Raw genomic sequence first — 25,517 nt, forward strand, 5'->3', positions numbered from 1 at the left:
CAGTCTGTTTACTTTAAATCAGAAAATCCAAAGAAGAGCATGGAAATGTAGTTCAGGGAGTATTTCATACCGTAAAAAATGGCTGAATTATTTTAGTTTACTAGGGTTGAAAATTATTTAAGAGCAAGTTTTATTTTGCATGTTCAGTCACTTTGCAAAACACTTACTGTAAGTTACCACAACTCATCTGAAAAGCATTAACTCACTAAACCACGATTATTCAACCAATCACTTGGAATTGTTTGTGAACATCACCACAATAGAAAGCATCTACACTGAAAACAAACTCTTATAATAGAATCTTCAACAGAACTGACAATATGATGAGAAAATGAATACTTAGAGCATGGAGGCTAAATAAAAATCTACAGTTCCAAGTCTGAGTTTAACAGTCAGGTTAATTAGCCACTGGAAAAACTCAGTAGGAGCTGTGATCATATTTAAATTAGGATTAGGTTAAAAAAAAATGATTTTACTTCAAATGCTAATCGATAAGAAGTAGTCCTATGACCGGTGTTATATAGGAAATCAGACTAGATTGTCCAAAGGGGTTCCTTCAGAGATTCCTATCACTTCAGGGATAGAATAAGAGTTTCTGAAGACAGAATGAACAAAGGAAAAAAAGGCAAAAGATAATTGATAGGAAAAAAGAAAAGGTTTGATTTTTGTCTCCACATTTTTGAGTTGACAGTTACTGGAACAAGAAAAAAAAAACCAAACCAACCCATAGATGATCCTAAGAGTTACATACTACTGGAGTAAAGCAGTTGGCTAGGGGACATGTAGTTTGTTCAGTGGCACCATGTATAATATTTTTTTCAGCTGGTTTTGGTGAATCATGAGGATAAAAACCCAGCTCTTCAATTTTGTCCTCATTTTTACAGGAAGGAATTTCTACTTTTTTCACATCACCTTAGGGACCACCATCATAACTCTAGGACTAGTTAGCTGTTCCATGTATTCTGCTGAGAACTGATGTGGTCCAACCCTGGTCAAGTTATGGCTAGTGTTTAAAGATATACTGTAGGCAGTGACTGTTGCTTTGTCTGGAAATACTCGATGCTGAAGTCTATGACAAAACTTTTTGAAAAAGCAAAAACATGAGTTATATGGAAAGTTCTACCTGCCTCCCTCTGGAGAGGATATAGAGCAGTTCTTACGATACAATCCAGTATTTATTTTAAAACCAGATAAAAGCCTTGGCTCTGCTCTCATCCATGCTCTGACTCATACCTTGCCTCTGTCCTTAAACTGCCACTTTCTCAGACTAGGCAGTAAAGTTTAGATTAGTTTACCTACAGCTGTTTACACCTTCTCAATTTCAATTCCATTTAACATAAGCTACATTTTGTTTATATTTTTTTTTAAGAGTTTACCAAAAGATTTCTTCGAAGTGACTATTAAGTGTCACAAAGTAATATAATAGCATGCTTTCACCAGGGTAAAAAAAAATCATAACGTGGCCATATTCAATATGGACTGGGGCAAGAATCATGTGCTTTGCTGTGGTAGTTACTACACAAATTCTGCACCATGAATAGCTACCATTCCAATATACTTGGCACTAATCCAATTATGTTATTCAATAAAAGATCCTTTAAATATAAATACATCCCAGTGCTTAAAGTTTACAGTATTTAAGTCACCTATATATAGCAAGATAATCAGAAAGGCATCCATTTAGGAACTCTGAGTTTGGGGCTTGCTGTATATGTATGCAAGTTTCGTCTCTACAGCAGGAGGTGGTGGCTTTCCACATAATTAGATGTATCTTTTTTGTTTTAATTTTCAGGTTATTTTATTTTTCATTTTAAAAAAATAATTTTTAAAAAAGTTTCATCTACATTAAAATATTTCTGATTTTAGTGTCAACAGCATTTCATTATTCTGTCCTAAGGGGTGGCTTCTTGAATAAAACTATAGCTCCTAAATATCAAGTAGGATCTGCGATGGCTGAACAGCTTGGTATACCATGGGAGTCATTTGCCTAGGCATGCATTAGGGAAGATATTGCTCATTAGGGAGCTTGTTGCGCTAGGAGGAATGGAGGCTTCTGGTCTGAGCTACAAGATCCTTGATGCAACTTACCATAATATGACCTTCTGGCTGAATGGAGAGAGTTTCCAGTCAATTCCAAAATGAAAATATTTTCATTTGGTAATATCAAGCTTTCATTTTAAATGAGAATGGTGAAATGAAAGATCTGGTTCTAGAGAAAAGCTAGTATTTCAGAGTCTTGAAATATCAGAATTTTCATGAATTTTTTTAATGTTTTACTTTGCTTCACTATTATGTATGAAGAGTGAGTGGATGCTTCAACATTTGATACAAAAGGCATAAAAGGGTATGAAAATGGGAGGGGAAAAAGCAATGTAAGAATTTATGAAACTTTCATAATTACTGCAGAGAAAAAGATAAAACAGGATGCTGCAAAAATCAAGTTACAGGCTTCAGAATTGTAACAGACCATAAAGAGAAGACAAAATTTACATTTTTATGGGAAACTATAAAGGAACCTGAGGTAGAGTGATATTCTGCAGCTAGTGAAAAAAGAAAATCATTTTAGGAGCTATGTTTTTAGGACAGTTTCTCTTTAGATGATCAATAGCTACACACAATGGAAGACTTCTAGATATACTTGGTAGCATTAATCAACTGAGAAATACCCTTCCAAGAGCTGAAAGGTTTATAGTCCAATCTTCTTATGATGATATTACGGGTCAGATTTAGACCACCTCATTTAGGTACCTTGGAAAACTAAGGTTATTTGGTTTAATGGAAAGAAGCATATGCCTCTTATTTGAGATGGGAGATCTCTTCCTTTCCTCCTATTGACTATAAAGAGCATTTATGGACTCACTTTTAAGAGGACTGGTTCATGGGGTATCTGAATTTTAATTGCAAATAAGGTACTTAAAATGAAGAATTAGAACATTCCCAACTTTTTAATATGAATTTAAATAACTAAATATATATTTAAAAAAAATAACTGAATTTTGTTTACCCCTTTACTACACTGTACCTAGAAATTAGAAAGTCTAGTAAAAGTTAAACTACAAATATGCAAATTAAAAGAAATTACCACCATCTTACAATCAATAAATGAGCCATCTTCTGTGCCTCCCTTGTCAATGGATCCACAATAGCAATAACATCATAGAATGGTTCATTCTGTTGGGGATCAACTTTTACTACACTGTTAAAAAAAAAAAATAACAAATGACATGAAAACTCTAAACTGAATTTGTGGAAATAAACATTTTTAGGCACAGATTAGTATTGTCAGAGGCACTTTAGATTTTACTGCTTATGAAGACATCTCCCTCATTTCAAGCAGTAATCATTATTGGTCCCTGTGATATCACTAGGAAAGCTAAACTTGAACAGCAATTAAAAATTTAGCATTAGTCTACGTAGTTCCATACTGGTTATTGGTTAAATACATGCCCCATAACAAAATTCATAAAATAAAAGGAAAACACACAGCAAAATCTTAAACATGGTCTTTTTGTCACTGGTCTACAGTTTCCTTCACCAATATCTAGAATAATCAGATTTGAGAAGTGCCGGCAGTGACACAATTTAAAAAAAAAACAGTGGGAAAAATGGCAACTCAGAAGAGTGAAACTTGATAGGATGGATTAGCTTTATGCATTCCAGAAAATAATTTAGTTTGATAAACTTGATTAGACTAAGAGTCAAGGAGATCCTAGCTAAAGTACTCTGGATCTAGAGGAAGGAAATGTTAGTAAACCTTATTTAAAAAAAAAAAAATTAAAAAAAAATTTAAAAAATCATGTGCTGCAAATACACAAAATGGACTATCTGAATTTGGTTTCCACAAAAATATACCGTTAGTGAGTCAAACTCCCTCCAATATGGTAGTAGCATAATACTGACTGTTACTAGTATAACTTTGGAAAAGGTGTTAGCCACTTAAAACGGGCTACTACTGATTTTACTCCTTGTATTTTTAACAACAGGGCCAGCCCATCAGGTACAGCACACTAGAGTACCTTTACCAGTAAAAACAAGTAGGAATTTGGAAATAGCATTACAAAAATCTTTATTTTTATCATGGTTCTTGTGTTATCATATGTCCTTTTAAAAAATGTACCTGTCTGCTCCAGAAAGCTTGCCCCAGCTAAGCTTAAATTAAAACCAGCAACCGTTAGTATCCCATTACAAAGAGGACAGGATTCACAGATGCATATCTTGGTATTTTAGGTCTCATTCATTAACAATGACAACAAAAGACGATGCTTAGCGCATACTCACTTTCTAAATCTAGTATCAGAAACACAAGGAGCCAACATACAAGTAAGTACACTAAGGACAATAAACCTCTTAGCTGATGACAGTCTGTTCAGTTTTTCTTAAGGAATTAGGTGCCAATGAGCCCTATTAATTTGCATTTGAATATAATCTTGCTGTATTAGCTGTGCATTTAGTCGTGGTCAAGAATGACACTGCTAAGCAGCAAACTATTACACAGGTATAAGCACATGTATATTAGCCTTGACAATAGTACTCAAGATCCACAAACAGAAAAAGTTGTGCTAGGGTTTTCCACATTAATGAAAATTAAGGGGGGCTTCTTTTAGCTCTAATCCCTGAATAAACTTCTAATATTTTAGTAAATGTATGGTCTCCAAGTTTTCTAACTCCAGATCACCACTTCTATTCATACCAATTGTAATCACTCTTTTTTCAGCAAAGGGTAAGGTTGGAAAATCATTAGTTATTACTAATTAATTTATTAAGAGGGAAAGATGAATTACGCTAGGGCAGACGAACAGGTTGTTCATACAACCATGGAATCAACAACTTCTTTTAAAACTGGAATGCTTTCTGAGGTTTCCAAAGACCTTATGTAGTCATCAGTACATTCTAATTTTAATATGAAAGTACTGTAAGTGCATTATCATGACAGACAGAACTTACCTGTGCTGTTCTTTGAGTAATTCAGCATCTTGTCTATTCTCTGTTTTAGGCAAAGATGACAGTAGGGCATCTATTTTCATAATCAAATCACTGCCACTGTGTTAAATAAGGCACATATAATTTGTTTTTCATTAGAAAAGGAGTAAAACACTCAATTTTAATGTTTATCTGTCTGCATAAGGGATATTTAAAAAGCCTACATCCCAAACCTGCACTCTTTAAAACGATTATCACCTCGAAATTTGTAGCTTTGAGTAAAACCTGTAGCATGACAATGCCCAAGAACCATTACTGCCTTAGAGCTTGTGAACTGTACACTTCTTAATTTTAAGTGATGCAGAATTAGCAGAATTACCATTCAGCCTCACAGTTTGCATGGTACAATCTGCTGGCATTTATAGCTCTTTATTCCTTCTTTTTTTTTTTTTTTTTTTCTCCAATTTTTCCCCTTTGTGACAACATCTAGGAACAGACATAAATGAACAAGTTTCAAGTTTATTTGGCCATATCTTTTAAATTTTTTTGGTATTTCTTACTGAAATTTCCTTAGAAACCTTAGTAGTTCTAATTCAGTGTCACTAGGTCTTATTATTTGATTAAACATGTTTTGCTTCTCACTAATCTCCTTGATATTTCTACTTCTCCTTAATTTTGTTTTTCTGATAGTTATTCTTTCAGTTGTGCCAGTCCTTCCAGATAACAGAAATGATACTCAGACACAGAAAGTCAATAGACATTGTAAAACTAATATAATTTTGCTCTCTGTACACAAACTGGATCCTTAGATTAAAAGCTGGCTGGAACTCATCTTTACACTTCTTCAATTAACAGATGTGTGAATGTTGTCTAGCAGGGTGTCAGAGCACCACATCTGCCCATACCTCTACAGGCTCCTTTTCTAATGATTCCCAAAGACAATGCCCTTTCTTACTTCAAATATCAATACTCGGATATTACTGTGGTTTTAAGATGCACTGCATTTTATCAAGCTTATTATTATTCTTTATAATTACTCTTAAGTAAACAAAAGCTAGTAGGAATTGTTTACAGTTAGCTGTACCCATCTCTTGGTTGTAAGTACAGTGAAAGTAGATAAAAGTAATTTAGCAGAGCTGCACACATGTTATGAAGCAAGTTGGAGAGGATATGATTTTATGGACATGCAGTGATCTCTTATGCTTTAGCCTCATCACACATATGACCAATGATAAAAGGGTGCATGTCTCCTGAATAACACAGGGTGCCTTTTTTTCTGTTCTGTGCTTAATGACGAGGTAGTAAAGAGGCTGTCAGCAGCAGGGTAAATGCAGTTGAAACCCAGCATATACAGTGGAAAACTATGTTAAATAGCATAATTAGCCAAACATAAAGGTGATACAAAGTTTAGCAGATGTGTCATTTCTTCTAGAAAATAGGGCAAGGGTTTGAGTATGTAAGTATACCAAGTCTGTCAGGGAAATGCTAAAAAGGAAATGAAGGACAGTTAAACTTGTCTAAGTAGAAGTACTCAGATGCTAAGAGCACAGCAAATATATAGCATGCAAACAACAAACACTTTAAGTGCATGTAGAGTGTATATATATGAGTATATAGTATGAAGAGTACTATGACTATATATTTGAATCTTCATTCATATTTCCCATGCAGAAGGATTATTAATTTGTCACAGACAATAAACAAGGCAGTATATCATAAAGCCTCAAAATGCAAAAGAATTTTACCTTTTACTACTGCCTCCCATCTCTTTGACAATAGCTTTAATCTTCTCTGCTGAGGTACTGTATGTTATTTTTTCCAACAAATTAAAGTCTTCTGCATAGAATTCATTTTCATCTAAAGGACCCAGTACCTTAGATAGAGAAAACATGTTACTAAGCGTAGAATGTCCAATAATGTTTCTTCTGTAAGCAAATATATACTAATATTTTAAATGGATGCACAATATTCAATATGCAACCCCTAGCCCTATATACTTTAGTATTATTAACTATATAGTACTAAACTGTATAGTAACTATGCAGGATTATGTTTTTACAGTTATGTATTTACAGTTAATTATCAATCACAAAGAACAGCTGCAATGGAAATATCCATATTTTTCATTATACATACCTATGTAAAGGCATACACTATTTAGAAATAAGAAATATAAATTTAAGAAAAAGCTCTGTTAGGTACATTATTTTAAACTAAAATTCAAATTACTATCTGCCTACCGCACTCTTTAGTTGTTTAATTCTGTGAACACATTCTTAAACTTCTCACGGCTTCTCGGATGAAGCAGAATGGATAGAAAAGAAGAAAAGAGCAAAGGATAAGAAATGCAGGATATCCAGAGGCAAGAAACAGAACTAGTACATTTTTTTGGTGTCTGAAAGAAAAGAAGATGCCTTGAAGTCCCAGAAAATAGATTTGAGGATGATGTTTGGATTTCCTATTCATAGCCTACCAAGCTAAACTGACCCAAGTCAACTTCAAGAGCCTATAGGACTCCCAGGATGTAGAATGTCATGATGTAAGTTTGGTTAATTCAACTGCTTCCTAGAAATGAGAGGTTACCTAACAAAATTCCACTTTTGAATTTTTTATTAATATTAATGATGCATGAGATAGAAAAACTATAGTGTGATTATGAAATACCATGCTACTTTTGTAGAAGTCATAACTAGAAAAAAAGATTTGCTCATAAAAACAAAACTTCAGTGCTGAAACAGCAAGGATACAAATGAAGAATATCCCATGTCTTTTTTAAAAGTAATCTTTTAAAGTGAAAACAAACTTTTAGATAGATGAATATATATTATCAACTTTTTCCAAGTATTTTTAAGAAACGCATTTCCTCAAAACTTAAAAGATTACATTATTTGAGCTTTTTTAGGCATGGAAAACAGTAATAACCATTTATAAAATAACATTGCATATTTAGTTGGGGGGAGCTTGACACACAAAAGCCAACACAATTCTTCTGTGCTTCATCAACAAAAAAAACTTTCCATGGGTTCATTAGTGGTATTTTAGTTGTATCTCAGAAGCCATTTAGGATGCACAAGAGTAACTAAGAACACAATTTTAAAAGAGTTTCCAGTAATGAGATGCCAACATAGTATCTCTGTTTCTTTCTAATGGTGGAGCAATAAATAGAAAATAGAAAAGAGTTAACTCAGAGTAGTTTGTATAAATTGTATTTGTAATGTAATGTATTGACTGTCATTAACAAATACTAAATATTGACCCCAATATTGTATTTTTTAATCACAGTTCCTCTATAGCCACACCGTAATTAAGGGTATTGGTTTCAGAATATATATACAAGAAATTGAAACAAAAAAACTACTACACTTTTATTTGAACAATAAGAATTAGGATTACAGAACAATTTAATATTTATAAACAATTTGGGGGTTTAGAGCTTGAAATACTACCCTAGTCAGTGTAATTTATTTTTTATTATATATGCAGTAGTTTATCCTATCCCAAATGTGTAAAATATAGGTAACTTCAGGATCAAAATTTATTAATATCTTTAATCATACTTCAAATATTAACCTATTTAGACAATTTTGGCAGATTAACTCTTAAATAGCTGTGGAAATGACATACATACATAGTAGCTTCAATGGAATGGAGCTAATAACCAAATTAGAAGTAAAACAAAAAACAAGGCAAACATTCATACCATTCTCTAACAACAGGCTGAGTGAGTGGGAAATAAATGTAATGCATTTTCTTTAGCTTGAAGCTGAAGTTCCAGGAAGTGAAACACACCTACAAGAAGACTGAGAGATGACTTAATTTCTTTCTTACCCTGCCATTGCTCATAACAGCCATTTGCCCTGGAAGCAGCTTAAGAACCTCCTGGCAGAACATCTGGTGGGTTTTAATTAAATCCAGTCCTAAAGTGTTGTACTTCTTCTCAAAAGTATCATCATCCATTCCCTAAAGCAAAGGTAAAGCATGAGATGGTGGAATGATTCAGCAAAAATAAATTTTGTAACAGCTGAGGTAATCAAAGATTTTCTTCAAGTTACATGGTAGCCAAAAATCAAAACAGCAACCTCAGCTTCAGTTAAGTAGGTGACTGTTGGTGTGGAGCCATGGTCTCCCAACTAGCTAGTGTGCAGGTTTTACCCTCGGGCAACTGTGAATAACCATGAGATGAAAGCTGAGCCTGAGGTTAAGCACTTTTTCTATGATCCAGCACACAACTGCATGAAAAATAACATTCTCTGTTAACAACTGAACTATATTCTCACTTTTAGGAAAAAGATATAAAAAAATCCATAATACTCTAAAAACCTAACAGTCATTTTAATGTGGTCATTGGATACAGCTTAAACATGTTTTAGGGAAACTAACATCATCCCGTAAGATACATAACAAATCTATGTTCAAAGTGGGAAAAAAATGCTGGAACTTTGCCATGCTTACAATGGCACTGTGCCTCACCTGTCAAAATTATCCTCCTATATTGAACTCCACTGATAGGTATTTCTGCATTAGAAATGTACAGGCCAAGCAAACAGCTTCATTCAGACACAATTAATATAACAAAATAAATTAGTAACATGCATACACTGCTTAATTAGCTACCTTTATGTCTTTCAAAAATTTATTAGACAATGAAATAAGAGGATGACCCAAACCAGCTAATTAATTTTCCAGTACGGTGCCAGAGAGTTCTCTTAGTCTTCCAAATCTTCCTATTTAAAAGTACTACAATTTACAGCCCCTTCTAAAACAAAAACTGTAGATTGCAGCTGTTATTTGATAACTCGGCTCCACTCTACGTGTGAACTTTGAAATCAGCAACATTTGTATTTTAAACCAATGAATTTTCATAGAAACACAACAGAAAATGTTGGTCAGAAGTATACAATGCTCGTTAACCTCAACAGCTTCAGTCTGTGTCTGCTCACAACCACAACAGCACAGTAAAAAAAAAAGTTACTTCTGAAGTCTTAATTCTTGACAAATATTAATACTGTAATTTTAATTAATAGATACCTATGTAAAAAAAACAACTGACAATTAAAAATTAAAGTATTTTGTCTCAATAATCCAGTATCCATACTCTGTATTTTTGCAGTACTCTTGTATTTTCTTCCCTTATTTTAAAGAAATACTCTATTCTTCCATCACAGAAAAGTTGTCAAAAATCCAAATCTGCTTGAGCAGAAACTGTATAACGGTTATAAACTTCATATCATTTGGCCACACACTGTTACTCTCAACACCAATAAAATATATGTAAAATGAAAAGGTAGTCTAATTTAGTTTGCACTCACTGGGATGAGGAACTTAGCAATTTTAGTTCCAGCAGCAAGGGATTTTGCTGTCTCTTCCTTACTGAGTTTACTTAGGAAACTTTTTAAGTTGCTGCTGTTTTGGGTTAGAAAAGCGGTCAAAATTCCTCTTGCAATGGCTGTGTTATCTTCATTTATTTTTGATGAAGGATTGTTCAAAATCCCAACACGTATATGACTGCTTGTTTTCTGCAAAGAAAAATACAGAATAATACACAATTTTACGGTTCCATCTGCTGTTACCTCATGTATTCATACCTATTATAACTCTTCTGAAATGCCCTTAAGTATTTAATTTTTCGCAGCTATTTGTCTTTAGAACATCAATACCTAATCCAGAACTTCAACTAGGAGTAAAAATGTTATTAGCAAGGATTTACCTATTCTGTAATACATATTTTAAATAGATTTTTTTTTTAATAGAACAATTGCCTTTGAGCATTCTGCAGAAGTATATTTTTAACAAAAGACATACACAAGTGTTCATTTACAGACTTCAGAACTGGCTTTGTAGATGTATTTCTATTTTTCAAAAACCATCAAACTAAGCATAAAATAAATACAAGAAAAATTATCCACTTATCACGTTAATCTTAATCAGCAGGAAAGTCTCACTTGCTAAAATCAGTGATGCCACTTAAATTTTACTAGAGAGAGTGATGATTCTAAGGCAGGATCAAATAGCATCACTAACCGAAGAAAAGGTAAATGGACTCTATTGCAGTAGAGAATAGAAAAATAAGGAATGAAATCACTGGTATTCAACATATTTAAACAGCAAACTTTAAATTGCAGCCCTTGAGAAATGTTTTGTTAAAACACTTATTTGAAAAGCTTGAAAATGCGTGCTTTAAACTGTTCCTGAGAAGTGTGCTCTTGCTGGAAAGAAGACATTAGGAGATTCCATGGCAACCCAGTCAAGGGAAGTTCTTATTCTTCTCGGTACTTGTGAGGTTGCACTTGGACTGCTGTGCCTGGTTTTGGTCTCCCCGGTGCGGTAAGGATGTTGAGATGCTGGACAGGCTTCAGCAAAGGGCTACCAAGATGGTCAGAGGCCAACGAGGAGGCACTGAAGAAGCAGGGCTTGCTCAATCTGGCAAAGAGGAGCCTACAGAGAACCCTAAGAGCAACCACAACTATTGAAGGGGGAGTGAAAAACATGACAGGGCCAAACTCTTCTTGGTAGCGGCAAAGAGTATAACAAAGGGTAACGGTCACAAATTTTGGCCTGGCAGGAAAAACTACTCTAGGAAGGCAGCGCAACACCAGAGCAAGTTGTCAAGGGATGGAGGGGATGGAGTCACTTCCTTGGAGGTTTTCAGGACTCCTTCAGACAAACCTACAGCTGACCTGATCTAATGATGGCAATAATCCCACTTTGAGTGGGAGGCTGAACTAGATGACCTCCAGAGGCCTCTTCCAGCTAAGACATCCCTAGTTTTTTTCAAATGAATTAAAAATATGTTAGTAGTTTTCAAAATATTATATATTAGCTGGAATAGTTGAAAGTGAGCTTCCTTCAGCCACCTCCCCTCCCAGATTCTTGCAAGCTTTTCTTCCAATGCTGATGGCAAGTCATGCACAAGAGGTGTCTGTCCCAGTTCTGCACCTATCAGAAATTCTACTAGACCCTGACCCGACAGACAAAAGGGACGGCAAAGGAGTAGAGAATCTCCATACAAATCAACTGACTTTAAAAAAAATTACTATGTTTTTGTCTTTTTGTCATGAAACTCGGAAATCACTAGACCAAGTAGTACATGAGGTTCGTCTACATCAAATCTATGAATTAGAATGAAGATAACCAATTAAACTGCTATTTTATAGAAGATACAACAGACCTTATTCAGAACGGCTTTTTCTAATGTTTTTCCTAAATTCTCTGCACTAACACATGGGGACTTGCCCAGTTCTCATGTCCTAGTTGGGAGTTATGGCATATCTTCCCTGCTGAAGTGGGGGGGGCGGGGAATGAAACTACAGAGGGAATACACCTGTCAAGCTTGGGTCACAGATCTATCAGTCACATAAATGAAATGTATTCCTGTAACAAGGACTTGTACTGCATACTCTTCTTTGTGTTTTTTTAAGCCTCTTTTTAGGACACATTTGGTATCACACACTCCCTGCAACATACCAATTTTATAATTCCCTTAGAGCGGTTCCTGTTTCATTCCTGACTGGTAAACCTAGATGTTTTCCCAATTTCAGTCTAATTACTCTTCTAACCTCCCCAGAACTGAGGGGTTTTTTTTCTCATTCATATTCACGTGACATTCACTCATATACTTTAAATCCTATTATTAACACTGAAGAACTTAAAATTAAGCAAACTCCTAAGTGTGCATGAACCTCTTAGCATATTAAAATACACACACACAAAAAAAAAATCTATCTCAAAAGCATATAAACAATATGTGGAAAAATGGTCACTTCATGGCCACAGCTATGCCATACAATACAGGAGAACACTGCATAATGGTTCACACCAACAGGCATTATCTTAACTTCCCTGGCCAAGGTAACATGCTAGGTTACCTCATGGGAGAAGGTCTGTAATTAGGAAGAAATTCACCCTTTTAATGCACAGCGTCATAGTTTGTCTCCTGCGTCAGGAGTCCACGAACCAAATGATCATTTATAGGCCTGTAAGATGCCAGTGCTGCAGGACTGTAGAGCAAAATGAAAGCACAGTCTCGTAAGTCTGCACCTGACCCACAAAAAAATATTGTTACACCTTTAATTAAGAGTATAATTTTTGAATATGCACAGTGTTGTTAACAACATATTCATAATAATTATTTTAATAAAAACTGCTAGAAACTCACCAGGTGTTTCAAGGCATTAGAAAGCAGTTGTCTCCCAGCTGGCTTATCAAAATCAGCAATAATCCAGATAGTAACAGCATATAATGCATCTTCATCTGAAAATTAAAGATAATCCCGCTTTACATTCCGGAGGATCTTCTCACGAGTAATGAATAATGAATTATTTCTCTTTGAGATTTTGAAGTTTATGTGTATTTTTGCTGACTTCAACTGTAAGACTAATCTTTGCCACATCAGAATCTTTTGCCCTCTGAATTGAAATAAAATTCTTAGGAGGTAACTTACGTTAATATGAGAGAGTCACTAAAGTAGCCAATCTATTGTTGTACCACTGAAACAAGGTGGCCCTACCTAATAAGCTAGCTCCAATTAACAAGACCTGCTTTACCAGACATTTCTTGTGAACATTTGATGGCAGGCTAGTCATATAGCCAGAAATGAAAAGAATTAGCTACAAGAATGCATGAGTTAGGCCATTCAACTTTCCCCAGCAGCTAAGAGAGAGTCCTTCAGCCAAAGGCAGGACTAAACTTACCATTTCTGGACACAAACAGGAATATACCAAATACAGTCCAAAGCAATTAAACTACTGTATAGGTGTATATGCAGAAAATTTCCCTTTTTTCTGGTCTATAGCCTCCTGTTCTTTATTCTTCATAGAAGGGCAACAGTACATGAAAAATTCTGCAAAATTATCTGTAGAAGAATATCAGGCTACTCAGGTCTATCATATATCCCCTAAAAGGTAATACATGTAGATGGGAATTTTGCAAGGTTCTGGTGAGATTCTAGGAGGAGGTTATTATTAAGCGTTGCTGCAGTCTAGAGAAACGCACTGGGGACAGAGATTTGAAATGTAGATTCCAGCTTAAAGGTTATGGGTTTTACACAGGAGATCTGAATCTTAGAAATGAGCCTACAGATTGAAAGCCAGCCATCATTTGACAACTAGCTGGGATGTCCCTGTGATTGGAGACAGAGAATCAAAGAGAGTCAAATAATTTTATTCTAAAGAAATGTAAGTATATGGCATTTCTTTCTGATAATCGAATAAGTAAAAACTATGTTAATACCACATAAACATTACTGAAAGAGTAGCACTTTGTTAACAGGATTCTTCTTTCCCTTGATGGACTGATGTAAATGAGCAATCGTTAACTGTCTACACCTAGAAGCTAACAAGGTACAGACTATTGCAAAATTCCATGCAGTATTATGCTGCCACTGTTGTAATTGTAATTTCTTCTAACTCCAAGGGAAAGTGCTTGCATATGCAATGAGAATATTTTACATCAAAAAATATTTTAAGTGTATAAAAAAAGTGTGAGTTTTAGCAAGATAAAATGTATAAATGAGTGATAATCCATCAAAACATATATATATTTATTCTTTTCTACAGAAAGACAAAGCTTCAAATATCAAAATTAAAACAATCTAACTAGAGGAAAATTAAAGATACTGAATGCTAATAAAAAAGAAATAAAATCAATTATTCCTTAAATTGCAGAAATGGCTAATTTTGATATATATATATATATTACAAAGACTATACTTTCTTCACTTGATAATGCTGAACTAAGAGTCACTTGAAAACTGAATATACTCTCTTTAATATCCTCAAGTAAAACCATATTAGTATGAAAACTGAGCCTGTTTTCAAAGCTGCAGAAGTCTTGCAAAGCTTTTTAACTTCATGTCTGTAAAACAAAAAATATCTAACCATGACATCCATCCAATTTCAAAACTACAAAATCTAAAATAACTATCCTGTTAACTATAATTTATGTATATAATATTAGGATATGATCTGGCTCCTGAAAGAAGATGCTGGGATATTGGGAAATTTATTTATTTACATGGGATCCTTGGGATACTTACTTACTTGGAATAATTTACTGGCAAATTTCAACAATCTGTAATATATATATATATATATATATATATATAAAACTCATACAGAAAATGAATATACCCTTTTTTGTTAAATACTTCATGTTGTCTGAAATTACAGCACTTTTATCTTGTGAGTCCAAAAAGGAGAAAGTAGAGAAGTCTTCCACATCAAATGGAACTGCAAAATGTAAAACACAACATGTTACAACTCTAAAAAAAGGAAAATCATAACAACAGCCAATCTGAGAAAAGTAGTTACCAGTTGTGGATCTGAAATGTATGTATCTTCTTTCTGCACCAAGAATAGTGGGGTTTATACGGGAAACTACATTGTGCTGATCCATAAGAAAATCCATTGCATTTATATGATCATTTAACAAACCCTGTAGTAGTAAGAGAAAAAAATTAAATCTGTACTTTTACAGTTTCAAGACAAACAAAGACCAAGTATTTGTACAATCTTTCAACTGAGCTTAAAGCTTCTATATACATCAAGTTATGGACAATGTCAAGTCAAAAATGTATAAATATCACACAGAGAGTATTTCAAAATATCAGATACACATTTTTTCAATGAACAACTGCAGTACATTCTCAGTTTCTGGTTGAAAAATTCCACATAATTACTATATGCTTAGTCGATCCTTCAATCTTGTATAATCTAAATATACTGTTTCAAAATCATGACCACAAATTAATGTAATTTTAGTTGTGATATTATTCATTTCAAGCCATCTCGTTATAAAAAATTTAATATATAAACATGACTCAATTCAGTGCGAAATATTTCATCTTGCATTCATTCAGAAATGTTAAACATACCATGAACACTGCCCTCTGGAAGAACCCGGTGGCATCAATAATCCTCTGAAGAATAACTGTCTCTAACTCTGCAGCATCCATCTCTTCTCTGTTAAAGGGCATGCCATTAAACAGAGCTTGAGGCAATGGACCCAGGCCAGTCTTTTTATAAAAGGTTGCTCCTGCCTGATCATATCAAAAACATCACAGAATTAAATAGACTGTGGCTGACTGTAGCAAAAAATGAAACTAATATCAAGAGACAATGAACTCTAATCTCCAAGCTCTATTCACTGTCACGCCTTCTCATGAGTAGCAAGGACAAAACGGGAAATGTTTGGAAACCAAACAGGACACATGGGACTCATTTCTCAAATAGAATGACAAAAGAAATTATAGATCTATACATGGTATTTTAAACTTTTGCTGTCATCTTGCTGGGAAATATCACTTTATTTTGCTTAACAATCTTAGCAAAAAAATATTAAGTAAATAACATTGGAGAAGGACCTTAAGACATTCATAGTTTCAGGTGGATCGACCTAGACCTTTTCCCCAAAGAAAGCACCCCAAATAAACCTCAGAAGGCTTCTATGTTCAGAAGCCAAGCCTTATTTGATAAGAAAGCAGAACAAGCTAATTTTTCCTCAGAGAAAATTCCATGAGACAAACAGAAATAAAAATGTGTTGTAATTCATTCCCCCTTTCTATTCTGCATCCTTTCATGTTTTCTTTCAGTGTCACTTTCTGGATGGTTACAAACTCTATGGCAATATCTCTGTGCCCAACTTTCTGTCATCCCACTGTCTCCTCCCTGATCTTCATCACAGTTTCATTGTCCCTGCTTGTACAGGGGGCTTCCTTCTGGTGGCTCTCTGTCTATTTTTCTTCCTTTAATACTCTCTGTGGGAAGCTTTCCTCCCCTAAGCGTATCCAGCTGTTTCCAGGGCAAATTCAAACTGCCCTTCTATACGAATCCTCCATGCAACTCAGTGGGGAACAAGCAGCGCAAGGCTAAGAGCACCTTTTTTTTCTGGTTGCCCAGATGCACCTTTTTAAAGGAACATAACATATGTTATACAACAGATTTTAAAAGGAAATAAATAAAATGGATGGCATGTGTCAGAAACACAAGATTGTATAGATAGCATGGCTGAGGACACATGAAGGAAAACAGTATTTTTATATATATTTTAGGAGAAAATTATCTACATAATGAATTATAGATAAAAATATGTCTTCTCTATAGCCTTTAAATCAAAATCCATAGCTGTCTTTCCCAAAGAAAATTATAACCAGAAAGCACAATTAAAGGAAACAATGATTCGCCCAGAAGACAGGCTTGAGCTCCTCACCCAGAAGACACAGGAAAACAATTTCTGCAGTGTGAGAGACCCCTTGACATGCTTACTAGAAAAAAAACTTGTGCTCCTGAACGCAGCAGGCAATAGTAAATTTTAATAGTGAGAGTAGCGATGCAGGAACCCTTTCAGCATTTCCACTAGTGACTGAATGGTAGCTAAAGAAAAATTTCACTCAAAGATACTGTATTTACTTGCTTTAACATTTAGCAATCTTTCAGCTTAGCAAATGCAATAAATTGTGTACTGCAGTATTTCTTACCACTTTGCTCTCAACATACCTTCCTCCCTTCATCGTATTCAGAATGAACATCTAGTATACTCTGAACATCAGCGTGTGGGTATTCGCTTCTAAGAACATCTTTCACATGATTTACTGTTAGAACATTTCCATCTTTCACTTCATGGTACATCTGTAAAAATTAGAAAGAAAGAAAAAAATGTAGTGAATTGTCAATAATAATTTATTAAAATTATTAAAAGTAAATAAACAATGAAAGTAAATATCTTTTTATAGTCCTCCAGTAAATTTTATATCCGTATACTTTTATATTGCTTTTATTGCTATATTGCAGCTTTTATATTCTTTAGTAATTATCACCATTGCACATATGCACAATTTTTCATCAGAGGACTGTTCTGATTAATCTATTATTATACCTTTAGTCTAAATCTGAAGTGGCAAAGGAAATACACTTACATGACCTGAATGTGAAAGGTTATTTCTCTCCACCGAATAGACAAGGAATCTAAATTTTTACCACAAACTACTGAACCATGGGTAGTTACCTGAATCTATATGGGATGAATCCAAGCCTGAATTAGTCAGTGATACTTTTTCCTACAGGGATAATTCTTCTTTATCAATGCTATTTTATTTCATAGCTAAGATTTGATTTCTTTCATCAAACATACAAAAGAAATTTGAAGGGAAAATTATTCAATCCATTCCTTTTCAAACAAGGAACAATACATTTCCCTCCATAGCTCTGAATATCTCAAACCTGTATTTTATTGATTCTATTTTTAGTATCTTCTAATTATATTTATCATCTCCTCCTTTTTATATGATGAAACAAAGTAAAGAGAGGACACAACATTTTAAAAAACACACTATAAATTGATATTTTGTGATCTGGTCATGGATAATAGCCACGCATGTGTGTCAGCTCCTAACACTTGTGGATTTCTATCTCTCTTCCAAGGCACTCCTAGTTTCTTCAATTCCTTTCATCTTAAGCTCTCTGAGTTTGTCCATGACATTAGTTTCTAGGCACTGAACAGAATAACAGAAAACAAAAGTAAGAAAAAAAACATTATGCATAAATACCATATTCTCTGATATAATTTTGCCTGCAGAGTCTTCACATGGACTGCTCACTTTATTTCCCTCCATTCATCTCTGAAATTCCTGTCTTTACATGAACCTGCATTGTCTTACACTGAAAACCTGTCTCATTCACTAAATGCAAGCCTGGAATATTTCTGTTTTCTACACCCATGAACAGCTCAAGCATGACCAAAAAGGAACTTCTTACTCTGTTTCACTTTCTACACTAGAGAACAACCAAGGGTTTTTCAAAGCTAATAGGATTGCCAAAGTGATATTAAAATGCCTGTACTCCAAGAGATACAGAACACAAAGACAGGCACATCATATTAACACAAATAATACAGAATCATTTTTCACAAGAAAATACTAAAAGCTGCAAGGCATGCATCTACCTTTTCACATTCTTGAAGAAAGCCTGTAGATAGGTAAAATGACAAGAGCAAGCTGGTTTCTGGAGCAGGAAAGTATTTCTGCAAATCATTCTATAGCATATTAATGCTATTCATGTTTTAATACTTTACTTCCATGTAAAGTAAATGCAAATGTATCACGTTGTCACAAGGGAGCAAAATCCTAACTACACAGAAAAGTAATAAGTAAGAAAAAAAAAAGTGATTTCTTGTGAAAGAACTAACATTAATTATCGAGGTAAAGGCTTGAGAGGTGTCAGATTCCTCTGCAATGTAATTAAAAGTTCTCCAAAGAGCTATTCCAGCATCTTCATTTCCATCAATTTCTTCTTTTGTACTTAAAATGAAAACAAATCCAATTCTGTAAACAAACAAAAAGAGATCATACATTTTAAAAGAGTACTAGTTTCACAGACATTCTAATACCTAATGAACAAGATGTTTGTGTTCAAGTAATCTGTCCAGCAGGTAGGGATGAAAACACCTGTACCAAGGTGGTGTTGCCATGACTGCGTATGGTGACACTGAGGATACCAGCTATGCAGTCTTCATCAGATCTCCTAGATTATGCTTAGGTTACCAACTATGTACTGATTTTGGATATGCCTTTTCTCCCATTCAAAGCTGACAGTAATTAAAATTTCTCTGAGTCATTAGGATTTACTTACAGTCCTTTCCGTCCTTACCTGTCTGAAGGTTATGACATTCTTTACATTCCTGCCATCATCTCTTAACAGCTTAAGTCTTTGTTTTAGTCTGGGCATTGTGTGTTTTATTTTTCCTGAAATGTGTGTCTTGAGTAGCTCCACGTAGACAGGCTGGGGTCTGGATGTCCTGTCATCAATACATGCCATTCTTACTAGCCCTTCTCTTGCCTTTTTTACCTTCTGGGGCTTCCCCACCCTCACACTGCCATTCATTTTCCATTCACGCCAATTTTAACACACCTACTACAATTACCAACATTTCCAGTAAATGAAAAAAGCCCTAGAAATATGAGGCTTGAGATGCAAAAAGGTCCAGAAAACTCCTAGCGGAGGTGGTATTTTGACACCGTCTTCAAGAAAAACAACCTGCATTGACCAGGCCATACTATCTTTACAGCATAAAGTGTAACAGAGATTTGGTGTTCTACCATAACAGGGGAAATTCAAACCTAAGAGCCAGTTGTTTGTCTCTGCAAAACATTTTGATTAAATTGAGCATCATCATTTCCACACATAACTCATGAAGATGTCACCGAAAGGTTTGGCACATGCTCCAGAAACCCAGAAGTCCAAGATAATAATGTGAAGATCCTGTTTCTTCAGGGAACAAAGGCTTTGAGCAACGAGACAATCTGGTCAAACAGACTGCAAATAGTGGCACAACAACTAAAGCATAAAGTCCTTCACAGATTGAAGACCCAGGAGAGTTAAAACTGAAGATATTTGAAGTTATATTCCCTGCTGAGAACACATAAGGATCCTTCTGGTCTCTACTACACTACTGGAAAGAACTTCTGATCATTACAGTCAGTTCCACATCTTAGCTGGTACAGGAAAAGGACAAGAAAGATCCTTCTGTTGAGTGAAGTGACAGAGCATGTGTAGATCTGTAACTAGAACATACAGATTCCCAAGAGGAGAAATATATGCCTATTCATGAACACAGCTGCCTGCATTAAGAGGTGAAGACTAGGAAGGCAGATTCTGCCAGACACCTGGAATTTTGTGCGTGCAAAGCCGTCAGAACCCTTCTAAGGATTTCCAAGCCTTTCACTGTCTGGTAACAATAGATTTTCCTAGAAGAATAGATGCCCTCCCCGCCACCCCCTGCACCTCAACATGAAACCTGCTTGTATAATGGGAGAGAGGAATGGGAATAAGATGGCCAAACCCAGATATTTTTATGAATCAGAAATGGAGATTTTATGTGAATACATTGCTGTTGCAGCAGTTCAGGGATCAACTTCACATAGTTTTCCAGAACACATCCTTGAATCATCCTGAACATCAGCAGCTAATGCTATCCACACTAGGTCTGCAGCAAAATCCTCTACCATTAGCTGTCACTTCTCCCAAGACAAACCCAACAGTGCACAAAAAAGCTGCTCCGTGAAAAATCCCTACCGAAGCAGCTGTTCAACTTTGTTCTCCTCTACACTTACTTTTTGGCAAACCTACAGGTAGGATTGTCTCCAGCTGCCAAACTACAAACAAAACCTCTTAATAATGTGGTAACTGGCCTACACAATCACAGCCATCTATGAAATACAGCTATATAAACTGCTGTCTATTCCTGACTACACATATGACAGCACTGGATAATGTTCTATATGCAGCAGTTGGTTCAAAGATCGAAAACTATGCCAACTATCAAAAAGAGGTGAATTGTAAAACAGAACAAGGGAATTATAGTCTTTCTAAACGAGTACCACAGACACTCAAAGCTGGCTTCTGCTATACAAAACACTGTGCAACTTGCAAATATTTCCACAAAGCGTACAGCTCCATCATAGCTGCTACAAGAAGATGAGAGACCTACTGATCTCATGATACATGAGAGCTACTACAACAACATGACAATCTGCAATGCTGAGCCCATGTTCCAGAAGACCTTCATATTTACAAGCGATAACTCAAGGAGTTGATTTAGGAAATCAGCTTTTCATTTGGATAGGCACTTCACATTAGATATTTTAAAACTATTAAAATGAAATCTGCCATATCAGTATAAAACTGTTTAGACAGACGTTCAGGACAAACAGGTGTGCATCAGATCAAAGGACAGAGGGAAGTAAGAAATACAGCAAGTTTTCTAAAAAGATATAAATAATAATTAATGCACAAAGATGCACCATGTTCTACAATTAATTGCTTTTCCCATTTTTTACATCTCTCATTATTGTAAATAACTTTTCATAAAGTCTTGTGTCATTGGGGTGCTGTAGGAACAGTCAGCAAAGCAAAATACTATACGACAGTATAGACCCCATGGCTTGTCCACATCTTGAATACTGTGTACGTGGCTGTTGCCCTCATCTCAGAGAAGTTATATTAAAACTAAGAAAGTTCAGAGAAGGACAACTCTGAAAATAAAACAAGCTTTGGAACAGCTTCCAGGCAAGGAATAACTAGTAACCTAGGGAAAGAAATTACTGCAGTCGAATATGGCAGAGCTTTATAAAATCATGACTGGCATCTAGAGAGTGGGGGAGACTGCTTAGTCTCTTTCCCAGTTATAAGAGCTACAGAGACAGTAAATGAAGCTATTGAAAGTCTGGCTCAAAACAAACAAAGCAGTTCTTCATACACCACATAGTTCAACTGTGAAAACACCTGGAAAAGGATACTGTGGGCGCCAAAACTCTACATGAATTCAAGGGGAAAACAGAAAAGTTTATGGAAGAGAAACCCATTGAGTGTTGCTAAATATTTAGAAAATATATCTGGGTCTGGAATTGTTTGATCTCCAAATCAATCGAATCAACCTGGCAAAGGCCAGGAAAATACTCAAAAGTATCTGGTCACCCTGTTCTTTTTATCATACCTAGGCAGCTCCTTCTGGCTTGTTGCAGACAGACTGACCTAAATGGGCCTTTTGTCTGACCCAGTTTGGCTGCACTTTTGCTGTTATGTATCAGAAATGACAAATTAGGTTCTAGACTGTATTCTCAAGGACTCAAGCAGTATTGCCTCCCAGGTAGTGACAACAGTGGCAAAATGCACAGACAACCAAGATCTGTCCTCCATTACATTTTTGTCATTGAATGATAAAAACAAAGAAAAACAAAACAATGATAAGAACTAGTAAAATTTTAAATGAAAATTAAACCCCTGTAATTTATGGAGGAAACAAAAAGCCATTTCACAGGAAGATTTTAAATATTTACCATGGAATTTATCTGCTGAAGCTTGGATCTAGTTTGGACACCCTTCTCCTTTTATAAGCTGTGGAAATAAACATGCACTCTGAGAGCAATTCATTTTTTCTTAAAATAGGCATCTCAGATGAACCAGATTCTTCCTCAGAAGTGTCTCTTTCTCTTAAATGATGACTAGTTCAGACTTAGACAACTAATTTTTAGAAATTCAGAAGCTGGTGAGGATAATCTCGCTTTGGACTTTAAGTACTGACATAAAAACAAAATTAGGTAAAACAGCCTCAATTGAAATAACTAAATTCAAAAATGCCTTCCAGTCATGTTTTACTTACAGAATATTTTGCTTAGAATACAACTTCACATGGGCATCCAGTAGGACTATTTGACAAGATAATTTTTTATCAGACTTTTGCAGTTCATTTTCCACACACTCAGGTACATTATACCTTGCAACCTATTTGTTTAAGAATACTTAATACCTGAGTAAGCTTAACACAAGTGGGTAACCAATGTGTCTTATTAGAATGTTGTTGCATTGGACTTCATTTAAATTCACATCTTTGCCAAGCAGAATAGAAGATGAGGAAGAAAAAAGGAAAGCAACCTTCTTTTAAGACTTTTCTTCAAGACTTTCAGTTTTCCTTACCTAAGTGGTACATTATGATGATAGAATAATTCTGCCAGTTTCATATAATCACCTGTGTCTTCTTGGACAGGATCAACAAAAAGTACCTAAGAAGAGACAACATATTGTACAGCCAATATTTATTCTTGATGTCTGTTTTTATTTTTTTCAGACATAAAATCTAAGATAACTACAGAAATTTCCAAAGGAGCTGTGCACCCCAACTGTTTTCAATTTCCTAGAGCATTCATTGTAAGAAAACATTAAGAGTATAAATGAAAGTAACTTCAGAATTAATGAATTTGGACCAAATACTGAAAACAGGATTTAACCATTTATTAAACTTCAAACCAAGTGATATCACTACTGTCCTTTGAAAGACTCTGTGCCAATACTTTGTTTTTATTAATGAACTTGATATTTAATTAAAGAGGATCTAATGGTGATTTTTCTATCACTTCTTTCAACTAAGTCTCTTCTGTTATGAAAACCAAACTAAAATAAATAAACAGAATATATTGACTTAAAACTTTAATTAAAAAATGGAGCATTGGGAAAGAATTCTTCCTTCCTGTCTCACATATCTTTGGCTTCACTCTTTCACGTATTGTAGCTTGAAGGGTAAAATCTGATCTTTCAGGCATTCACGGAATCTAAAACTGGGATCTGTCTGCATAGGTAGACTGTACTTATGCAGATTTAATTATGACATTGGTACCTTATTTATTCAGCTTTGCACTGCAACTCCCCTTAGAATTTATGATAATTTTGCTAGAGTAGCTGAAATGCAGCAGAATAATTTTAAAAATTTTGAACACTCCCTCCCCCTCAAATTATAGTTAAATGATATGTTGTAGATTTCTATAATATAGCTGTTATATACATCCATGCCAATATTTAACCTTGAATACATAATGCAATCTACTTCATATTGCACACATCTTACGCTTCATTATAAACATACATTTTTTTATTACATATTGCTTGTATTTTGGTTGTCTTTTTATATACTGAACTTCATGTCACTTGGAGTGACTACATCAGCGGACAAGGGAAGAGCTACGGATGTCATCTATCTGGACTTCTGTAAGGCCTTTGACATGGTCCCCCAAAACATCCTTCTCTCCAAATTGGAGAGAGAGAGAGATTTGATGGATGGACTACCTGGTGAATAAGGAATTGGTGGGAAGGTCACATGCAGATAGCTCAGTGATGCAGCAGGTCAACGGCTCAATGTCTGGATGGAGATCAGTGACAAGTTGTGTCCCTCAGGGGTCCGTATTGGGACCAGTATTGTTTAATATCTTCATCAATGACATAGACAGTGGGATCAAGTGCACCCTCAGCAAGTTTGCAGATGACACCAAGCTGAGTGGTGCAGTTGACACATCTGAGGGACAGGATGCCATCCAGAGGGACCTGGACAAGTTTCAGAAGTGGGCCTACGTGAATCTCATGAGGTTCAACAAGGCCAAGTGTGAGGTCCTGCACCTGGGTTTGAGCAGCCTCCAGTATCTATACAGGATTGGGGATGAGGAGATTGAGAGCAGCCCTGCAGAGAAGGACTTGGGGGTACTGGTGGATGAAAAGCTGGACATGAGCCGGCAGTGTGTGCTCGCAGCCCAGAAAGCCAACCGTATCCTGGGCTGCATCAAAAGCAGCGTGGCCAGCAGGTCGAGGGAGGGGATTCTGCCCCTCTACTCCGCTCTGGCGAGACCCCACCTGCAGTACTGTGTCCAGCTCTGGGGTCCTCAGTATGGGAGAGACATGGACCTGTTGGAGCGAGTCCAGAGGAAGGGCATAAAAATGATCAGAGGGCTGGAACACCTCTGCTGTGAGGACAGGCTGAGAGAGTTGGGGTTGTTCAGCCTGGAGAAGAGAGAGCTCCAAGGAGACCTTATACAGCCTTTCCATACTTAAAAGGGGGCTTATAAGAAAGATGGAGTAGTAGTAGTGACACTGTAGTGACAGAACAAGGGGTAACAGTTTTAAACTAAAAGATGGTAGATTTACACTGGATATGAAGAAGTGAGGGTGGTGAGACACCACAAGTGTCACAGGGGAACAGGCTGCCCAGAGAAGTTGTGGATGCCCCATCCCTGGAAACATTCAAGGCCAGGTTGGACAGAACTCTGAGGAACCCGACCTAGTTGA

The 25,517-nt window shown here is 35.6% G+C and overlaps 1 protein-coding gene across 1 annotated transcript in view; it reads right to left on the minus strand.

Annotated features, from left to right (window-relative positions):
- The window catches only part of UGGT2 (UDP-glucose glycoprotein glucosyltransferase 2), an 87,499-nt gene that overhangs the window by 24,489 nt on the left and 37,493 nt on the right, over positions 1-25,517 (minus strand). The window contains exons 14-25 of the mRNA XM_010578332.1: positions 23,385-23,470; positions 19,099-19,234; positions 17,412-17,543; positions 15,791-15,955; positions 15,228-15,351; positions 15,048-15,146; positions 13,076-13,170; positions 10,230-10,436; positions 8,749-8,880; positions 6,666-6,793; positions 4,945-5,040; positions 3,094-3,196 (exon numbers count right to left, since the gene is read on the minus strand). Of these exons, the coding sequence (XP_010576634.1) occupies positions 3,094-3,196; positions 4,945-5,040; positions 6,666-6,793; positions 8,749-8,880; positions 10,230-10,436; positions 13,076-13,170; positions 15,048-15,146; positions 15,228-15,351; positions 15,791-15,955; positions 17,412-17,543; positions 19,099-19,234; positions 23,385-23,470 (1,503 nt within the window). The remainder of the gene's footprint in view (positions 1-3,093; positions 3,197-4,944; positions 5,041-6,665; positions 6,794-8,748; positions 8,881-10,229; positions 10,437-13,075; positions 13,171-15,047; positions 15,147-15,227; positions 15,352-15,790; positions 15,956-17,411; positions 17,544-19,098; positions 19,235-23,384; positions 23,471-25,517) is intronic.

The sequence above is a fragment of the Haliaeetus leucocephalus genome, unplaced genomic scaffold (genome assembly GCF_000737465.1).
Source record: "Haliaeetus leucocephalus isolate CR32 unplaced genomic scaffold, Haliaeetus_leucocephalus-4.0 Scaffold626, whole genome shotgun sequence".
NCBI classification, from domain to species: Eukaryota; Metazoa; Chordata; class Aves; order Accipitriformes; family Accipitridae; genus Haliaeetus; species Haliaeetus leucocephalus.